The sequence below is a fragment of the Sinocyclocheilus rhinocerous genome, unplaced genomic scaffold, assembly GCF_001515625.1.
Source record: "Sinocyclocheilus rhinocerous isolate Xijiao unplaced genomic scaffold, SAMN03320098_v1.1 scaffold50, whole genome shotgun sequence".
Taxonomy (NCBI): Eukaryota; Metazoa; Chordata; class Actinopteri; order Cypriniformes; family Cyprinidae; genus Sinocyclocheilus; species Sinocyclocheilus rhinocerous.
Genome location: NW_015641057.1, coordinates 1203463 through 1212400, shown reverse-complemented (window position 1 = coordinate 1212400; position 8938 = coordinate 1203463). Strand labels below are relative to the sequence as shown.

Sequence of the window (8938 nt, the reverse complement as noted above, 5' to 3'; positions counted from 1 at the left end):
AAAAGAAAAAGAAAACAGATAGAATAGAAAAAGAATAAAGCAAGCTAGTGTTAGAAGTATTTTTTGCTTTTGTTAATTGTATAATAAATAAAAAGAAAACAAATAAAGATAAAAAAAAGATTAGAAAAGCTAGTGTGTTTTTTTAAAGAAAAACTAGCAGTTAGTAAATGAATAGTGCAGGTCTAAAAGGGACAAGTTTTTTTTTTTTAAAGAATAGAATTAGAACAGAGAGTGCTAGAGTTAGATGGTCAAATAAAGATGGAACAGATGTGTTTTTAGCCGATTCTTGTAGATGGCTATCAGTCTAATATGCTGATTTGCTGCTCAAGAAACATTTCCGATTATGAATTTATTCATTATGAATGTTGAAATGTTGAAAATAGTTGTGCTGCATCATATTTTTTTTGTTGAAACCATCATACTTTTTTTCTTTGATGAATAGAAAGTTCAAAAGAACAGAATTTATATAAAATAAATTGTTTTTCACTTTTGATCAGTTTAATGGGTCTTTGCTGAATAGAAGCATTCATTAATTTATATATATATATATATATCTTAACACCATCTGAGTGTTAAGCCAACACCATCTCATTTGTGTGCTCATCTGATCTCACTGTCACTATTTTACTGTCTTTCAGGCTGAAGTGACCTCAAGACCACAGCTTAGCCTGCTCCGCTTATCTCCTGCCCTTGCTGCTTCTCGATGTTTCAGAGATGCATGTGCTGTGTAGTGTTTAATGCAGAAAAACCCCTCACACACACAGAGCACATGAGGGACTGGAGCCCAGTGCCTCAGACACATCTGTGTGGAGGGGTCTACAACAGAGAGAGAGAGAGAGAGATTTTTTCTATTTCTATTTCTTTGTGTTTCTGGTTCGTTCATATGTCTCATATCATTTTGACAGAAGTCATATGTCTCATATCATTTTGTCTTATATTCCAATATATTGTTTGGTTGTGTGTTTTGGTGTTGCGGTTTGTTTGTAACTGTAGTAAACTACACGTTTTTTGAATACTTCAATAAGGGATGGCTGTATTTCATGTGTTCTGTAACTATCTATTAAAATGAGATTTAAGAAACGTGTTTTTGTTTCAATGTGCTTAATTCATATACTAGTCAAGGTTTAATCTTTGAAAGGTTTTTTAATACATTAGATCTCTAGCAGCGACCAATCAGAGGACAGACACCCTTGGATGTTTTTGAATGATGGCAGGTGGCTTTTGACTCTGCTGTTTTACAAGACAATAACTATCATAATGCCTTCGTTTTAATCCTCTTCTTACAAAATGCGGTTGGTCATCAAAAATCAACCAATGAGTTTTCAGAGATTATATACGTCCGTTGATATGTTTATATTTCAACAAAAATATTCTTGCCAGCAATAGGCTGCCATAATGACCCGATTTTCACTCCGCAGCCAATAAACTGCCCGTTATAAGCAACAATACGAACATTTATTGGCTCGCGAAATATAATGAACGAGCAAGGGGCGTTAACACTCAGAAGCTCCCGTATGATTGGCATCCGTTTGATCCAACCATCTTTCGTTTAGTTTGCATTCCCGCTATCTCATTGGCTGTTTATTTCAGGGGCGTGTCATGGGAGTAGATAGTAGTGGAGTGTGTGTGTGTATCATGACAATCTGAAAATGGCGGATGAAAGCGGATTGATTTAACTTTATCGTACAAAAATAATAATATCAAGTAAAGAACGACACCATTACACAGGATGAATCTGCAGTCCAACGGGAATTTTTAAGGCTATTTCCACAGAGCGACTCGACACTATCGGCTATCGGCTAGTAGGCTAGGTATTGTTTAAAGGTCTTTTTTGTTTTGTTTCTAGCAGGCTAACGGGCTAGCGCGGGTTGTCAACGGTAATGCTAGTGGATTAGCTGGTTAGCCTCCACTGTCAGGGGCTTGACTTTGCTGTTTTAAACCCACCATATGCTTTTCAGTAATAGAGCAGTTACAACTGAGCCTTGTGATGAAAATAAGCCCATTTTTAGGTTGAATTATATTAACATTACTGGTTCTCGGCCAAAAGTAGTGGAGCGTTCGCTCAAGCTAACAGCTTCAGAACTAGAGTAGCTTCAACTGCAATAAATGTCAGTTATCTGTCACAGCTCTTCACTGTTTATTTACTTCACTAGTTGCAGATAAAAAATATTCGATAGCTTGGCTTTTAAAATGTTGTTTCATTTTGATTTATTACCTGAGGAATGGGAAATTTGGAGCATTTAAACGGACTTTGTCTGATCGTACTGTTGGTTTATATAATGATTGTGTCTCAAAGCCTAGTGAGCCTCCTACCAAGACAGCATTTAACTCCCTCCTAATGCCCAGAATGCTGTTAGATAGGCAGCTCAATGGGTTTTGCGACACATGAACCGGTTGCACCCGATATCTTTATTTTTTATTTTTAAGAAATGTAGTGTGTCTTGATAACTAACTGTTACATTTTCTGTGGAGCATTGTTTAACGTATGCTAGGTAGGTAATCAATTGGTACTTTAAAGTTAAGTCGTTTTTCATAAAGGTTGGTGATTTGTTTAGTATTATTCCTGTCGTTCAAGTTGGTTTCACTAATGCAGTTATGCTCGCTGCACCTGATGTCTTTTATTACAGCGTCTGCAAGAAACGTTCGTAATTTATTTTATCCTTTCATTTTTTTTTCAGAGCATGGAAGAGGAGAGTTCCCGTTATAGCAAACGCCTGGTAAGTTTCTCATGTACTCAACAGCTAATATGTGCACAAAATTGCTGTCTGGGGAACGTTTGTATGTAGTTTTAACCGAGCTGTAACGGCGTTATACCGTCGACAGCTGGCGCTCTTGGCCTGACGTTACACCCGAGGGGTTTGTTGATATTACAGTGAACACACGCCTGAGGGAAGAGACTGTCAAAACCTCATTCTCATGTGTTTACACTGCCTTATCATCACATAGACTGCCACAGCAGCAGTAAAATTATAAATGGGCTTCTTTAATATTTACTTTAAATGGGGATCCACCCTTTCTGATGTTCATTTGGGACAGAAAGCTCTGGTGGAGCATTTGAAACTAAAGGTAAGGAACGTTTGGATGAGCATACGTCCTCTATTTCCTGGACATGTCCTGAAAAAGAGGATGTATGGTCACCCTTGGATTTTTGTGGGAAAATGCTGGTGAGTTTGAATTTGAGCTGGAATTGGTTTTGTGAAAATACGACTTGAGTTAACCATTGGTCTGTAAATGTTTAAGTCAAAGTGTGTTGTAGTAAAAGATTATACTGTATTAAAGCGAATCAAGATGAATTAAGCAGAAATGGCTTTTACATTTCTATGTTAATCTGAGTATTGTTTCTTCATCGTCTTATTTGGTATTCTGTTTTCAGCGGACTGGCACGCGACGGCGTTACCAAGATGATGGCATTTCAGACGATGAAATCGAAGGGAAGAGGTCCTTTGACCTTGAAGAGAAACTCCAAAGTGACCGATACAACTCGGATCTGGTCAAAATTATGGATGGGAAAGGTGTGTGCTAAACTTTGCATGTTGTTTAGTTCCTGCACTGACTTATGGCGAGCTCCATGTGCTGAGTTTCAGTTCCTCTTATCCTAGCTAAACCATATTGAGAGTTTTCTTTGCCACTGCCACCTATGATATGGTTATGGAGCATCATGTTCTGTTAAGCTGCTTTGAAATGTTTTGCATTGTAAAAACTTGCATATTTGGAGAACCATGTTAACCGTGTATGGTGTTCTTTGCAGACTTCACCTTGGAATACATCCAACGGGAGGGACTCCGGGACCCCATTATCTTCAAGAAAGCAGATGGTCTTGGCATAAAGTATGGCTTATTTCATCATGCCAGTGTTTGGAGTCAATGAACTCATTTGAAACTTATCAGCTCTTTATATTATCTGTTTTTTTGTAGGATGCCTGACCCAGACTTTAGTGTCAGTGATGTGAAATTGTTTATAGGTAAGAACAGAATTTTTTGTTCCTCTATCACTCTCTCATGCCTTCAACATCTTTGTTATCAGTGACGCCTGCTAACGTTCCCTCCCCTACCTTTACTCTGATAGGCAGTCGCAGGATGGTTGATGTGATGGATGTGAACACTCAAAAAGGCATTGAGATGTCAATGGGGCAGTGGAGGAGATACTACGAGACACCGCCTTCTGAACGTGAAAAACTCTACAATGTGATCAGCCTGGAGTTCAGTCACACAAAACTAGAACATCTAGTCAAGAGACCTACCTCGGTATGTGCACACGCAATTATTGTCAACTGATTTTTTTTTTTTTTTGAGAAATACTGATGGCACTATTGGATATTGAAAAAGAAGAATGTCATATCAAATAATAGTAATACTAATACAATAATGAAAATAATAAAATTAAATGATTAAAAATAATAATAAATGATTCAAATATCAAAGTAGCCCTGGAGGGTTATCAATATAGGATGCAATAAAAGCAGATGAAGCATTGGCATTATTGAAGCAAATTTTATGATTGTTGTTGTTAGTTGTCTTGTCAGGATATACATTTTCAGTTGAGCTTAACAAAAACATTCAAACCTTTTTGTGTGCAAAACAGTTTATGTCTTGGCTTGTGTTTTCATTAGGTTGATATGATTGACTGGGTGGACAACATGTGGCCACGGCATCTTAAAGAAAGACAGCGAGACTCCACCAATGCCATTATAGAAATGCAGTACCCTAAAGTACAGAAGTAAGTTGTTTTGTTTTGTTTATTCATACAATTTAATTTAAGCTTTTTTGTTTGAACACTAGGGCAACATTAACTTGGTTTATGAAGGTTGATCATACCAGCCATGTGTTTTTCAGGTATTGTCTGATGAGTGTCGAGGGATGCTTCACAGATTTCCACATAGACTTTGGCGGCACATCAGTCTGGTATCACATCCTCAGGGGAAGGAAGGTGAGTGCTGTCTTAAAGGTACAGCACTGTGTAGTGTGCTGACATAGAGGCTGAGTTCAGAATGAAATACTCGCTTATACTCTGACTGGATCCTGTATATACTGTGTACTTCCAACTTCAACAGAAATAGTTTTTGAAACCAAATGCATAATGCAGTACTAAACATTTCAAATGGTGTTATTCTTCTATGTGATTTCAACATGTTGCATGTTTAATTTAGTGCTAATTCATGGAGTGCTGTCTAATTGTCATGGGAAATATTTAGCTAAATTAATCCAATTTAGTCTAAAATGTCTTAACATTGTCTAGTCTAATTAAATAAGTCATGAAAGCTATCATGGCTGTAATCAGAGATTATCTTACTATAGGGAGATGAGAGGGTATGCATTACTTACTATTGGAGAAAGCGTAACGGCTAACTTGGATCACGTGTCCCTTAATAACGAATCACATTACAGCCTTGACGTCACTGAACTTCAGTCAGAGTTGTGCAACACTCAGTCGCCATTTACGGATACCATAGAAATGAATGAGAAGTGCCGTAAGCTGAATCTCAGCTGTCGCAAAAAAAATCAGTGACTTTTTTCATAAAACTGCATTGTTTTGTGGTAAACTCTAAAAATTGTTCAATCCAAAAGTATTGTTTAGTGTAAAACATGTTGAAAATTAGCAGATAGGCTGTCGATTCATTAAATGATAAGCCATTTCCTCTAAAAAGCCGTTTATTCAGCCCTGTGAAGCCTCTCCTCCATTGACATCCATTAAAAAAAAAACGGCCTCTGGTCTCCTTTCCCACGTACTGCCAGCCCGGAAGCGTTAGTGTTAGCCGTCACGCTTTTTCGGCTAGTGGTTGCAGGCTTGGCTTCTAGTGGCTTTGCTGTAATTACTTTGAGTTCAGAGGTCATGCTGGAAATAAAAGGTCAGGTCAGCCACTTTGCACTGTGGGATATGGTATTGCATGCAGTGTTTTCTGTTGAATACTGCATATTTTGGCAATATAGTGGGCCATCCAGGTATTGCTGCTTACAGACAATACTATGTGCAGTTTAAATGCTATATACTGCAGAAATAATAATGGTAGTATGGTAGCAAGCTATTCCGAACATACACTACTGTTAAGAAGTTATGTGTTGGGGAATGTTTTTTTTTTTAATATTTCTTTTATGTTTTTAAGTTTCCTATCGACCTCAAACTTTTGACCAGTAGCATAGTTAGAGTTTTGTGCTTTCTTGGTACTTCAAACCATTAGATGTGCGAGAATCTTCTTTCTCAGCTCTAATTGCTGTCGGGCTGTTTGATCATGTTGGATCATCTTCTCCTTCTCAAATCCTCTTGTTCTCCATAATTGCGCCATTTATGAACTTTTCGAACCTATGTGTCAGTCAGCTCGTCTGGTGTTTCATAATTGCCTGTCCTTATTGACCTTGTTGTTCTGAATGATCTCAGGTGTTCTGGCTGATCCCGCCCACACCTCAGAACCTGGAGCTCTATGAGAACTGGGTGTTGTCAGGGAAACAGGGTGACATCTTTCTCGGCGATAAAGTCACGATGTGCCAACGGATTGAACTGAAGCAAGGCTACACATTCATGATCCCCTCAGGTACACATGCTTATCATGCATTAAACGCTTCAGGTTGGAATCTCCCAGGTTTTCTAGGACCAAACCACTGTGTCTGTGTGTGTGTAGGGTGGATCCATGCAGTTTACACTCCAATGGATACTCTGGTGTTTGGGGGAAACTTTCTGCACAGCTTTAACATTCCCATGCAGCTCAACATTTACAACATTGAGGACCGCACACGAGTGAGCACTCAAACGAACACTTGATTATTATTCCATTTGATGCCCATTTGTGAACTTTTTCTGACTGTCTCTGTGGTTTATGCAGGTCCCTGCTAAGTTCCGCTACCCTTTCTACTTTGAGATGTGCTGGTATGTGTTGGAGCGTTACTTGTACTGTCTGACCAACACATCTCACCTCACACCTGAGTTCCAGAAGCACTCACTGGGCATTGGTCAGTGCACAAACCATAAATGTGTACAATAACATATCAATACAACCGTAATTACATTGGCACATCTGTTTTGTGCTTCACAGGGCTAAAGAAGGAGGATGTGATTAAACAAGGAGGCTTTAATGGTCAAGAAGAAAAGATAGTGGAAGAGCAGGAGGAGATGGTGAAGGAGGAGCCGGAGGAAGAGGCAGCATCTCCTGCTCGTCCAGGGGTGAAAGTTCACTTGACACCCTTAGAGCTGGAAGGGCTTTGGGAATTACTGCACAAGTTGGAGGAATTGCCAGCACACAAGAAATGTGTTCCAGCAGGCATCAGAAACGCCCCAGCACTACTCCGTGACATACGGGTGCAAACATAACACCATGTGGCCACATAAATATAGTTGTTGTTTTTTTGGTTTTATTTGGTAACAAGCTCATTTCTCTTTTTCTTTCTGTCCCAACAGAAGCTGCTAGAGGAACATGCCAATGATAACCCCAAACTGTCTTACACTGGAAAACCAATCGTCAAATGGCCCAAAAGGGTAGGTTATACACTATGACCACCGTCCATACAGCATGTACAGATGTAGTGAGTTGAAGTAAAAATGTGTCTGCTTCTGTCTAGCCCTCGTGGTATGAGCCGCCACCGCTGCCTCTGTCTCTGCTGTACCGCCCGCGTGCTCCCGGCTCAGCCCCCGTGTTGCCGCCGGTACCTCGACCCGTGAAGCCGTCTTCCTCCATCTCGGCTCTGAGACGCAGACGTGTGCGCTGCAAACGCTGCGAGGCCTGTCTGCGCACCGAGTGTGGCGACTGCAACTACTGTAGGGACATGAGGAAGTTTGGAGGACCAGGCAGACTCAAGAAGAGCTGTGTTCTCCGTCAGTGTCTTGCAGTGAGTATCTGTGTTCAGTGTTAATGTCTAAATGTTTTAATGGCAAATGTTTTTTAGTGTTAGAAAATTTGGTCAACGTTTTGTCCATTACATATATGCTACCTTTCAAAAGTGTGGGGTCCGTAAGATTTTTTTTTTATTATTTAAAGAAATGTATACATTTATTTAGCAGGAAAAAAGTGATGTCAAAAAAGTGTCAGTAATGGCATTTATAGTCAAAGATTACTATTTCAAATAAATGCTGTTCTTTCCTAAAAAGAAAATGTTGTTTCCACAAATATTAAGCCGCACAATTGTTTTTAGCTTTGATAATAAAAAATCAGCAGCAAATCAGCATATTAGAATGATTTCTGAAGGATCATGTGGCACTGATGACTGAAGACTTACAACTAGAAATAATATTCAAATATTGCATATTAAAAGGGAAAACTGTTATTTTAAATGGTAATAATATTTCATAACATTACTATTTTTACTGTGTGTTTTTTAATCAAAAAAATGCAGCCTGAATTGAGCATAAGAGGCCTTATTTCAAAAACAAATGTATCAACCACAACATTTTGAATGGTAGTGTATATAAAAAATTAACTTATTAATGAATGAATGAATGAATACAGTTTGACAATGTTGTCTGAAGCAAAGCATTGTCAAGAAATGTATCTCACACTTGTGTTGTGTTTCTAGCCGGCGCTACCTCTTACTGCAGTATGTGCCATATGTAAGGAAGGCTATCAGGAGTCTATAGACTCTGAGTCCGTCCAAACGCTCATGGAATGCTCCGAATGCGCTCAGATCACTCATCCAGAATGTATAAAGGTACATGTACGTGTCTGTCGCACATCTTGTTTGTATGGAATTAGCTGTTATATGTACTGTGTTAATACCACGTGTATATTGCAGGTGCCCGGTGAGGGTATTATTAATAAGGACCTTCCCAGTTGTTGGGAATGTCCAAAATGTGTCCAGGGCAAGAAAACAGAGGTATGCTTTCTGGAAACTTTTGCCATCTGTCTTTTTTTTTAAATTTTTTTAAAAAATTTTTAATGCAACAAGTCATCCTGTTTAAACAGGCCTTTGCTTGACTCACTCTTTAGATGATAATTGTATCTAAAGACTAATTGTGT

General features: G+C 38.8%; 1 protein-coding gene across 2 annotated transcripts in view; it reads left to right on the top strand.

The window, feature by feature from the left end:
- Positions 1 to 1625: 1625 nt before the first annotated feature.
- The window catches only part of kdm2ab (lysine (K)-specific demethylase 2Ab), a 16930-nt gene continuing 9617 nt past the window's right edge, over positions 1626 to 8938 (top strand). For both annotated transcript variants that reach the window (XM_016570893.1, XM_016570892.1), the window contains exons 1-16: positions 1626 to 1811; positions 2679 to 2717; positions 3374 to 3512; positions 3749 to 3827; positions 3915 to 3961; positions 4066 to 4244; positions 4610 to 4716; positions 4833 to 4926; positions 6373 to 6526; positions 6614 to 6729; positions 6815 to 6941; positions 7025 to 7287; positions 7387 to 7464; positions 7548 to 7814; positions 8499 to 8630; positions 8715 to 8795. In XM_016570893.1, the coding sequence (XP_016426379.1) occupies positions 2682 to 2717; positions 3374 to 3512; positions 3749 to 3827; positions 3915 to 3961; positions 4066 to 4244; positions 4610 to 4716; positions 4833 to 4926; positions 6373 to 6526; positions 6614 to 6729; positions 6815 to 6941; positions 7025 to 7287; positions 7387 to 7464; positions 7548 to 7814; positions 8499 to 8630; positions 8715 to 8795 (1899 nt within the window). In that variant the 5' untranslated portion in view covers positions 1626 to 1811; positions 2679 to 2681. The remainder of the gene's footprint in view (positions 1812 to 2678; positions 2718 to 3373; positions 3513 to 3748; positions 3828 to 3914; positions 3962 to 4065; positions 4245 to 4609; positions 4717 to 4832; positions 4927 to 6372; positions 6527 to 6613; positions 6730 to 6814; positions 6942 to 7024; positions 7288 to 7386; positions 7465 to 7547; positions 7815 to 8498; positions 8631 to 8714; positions 8796 to 8938) is intronic.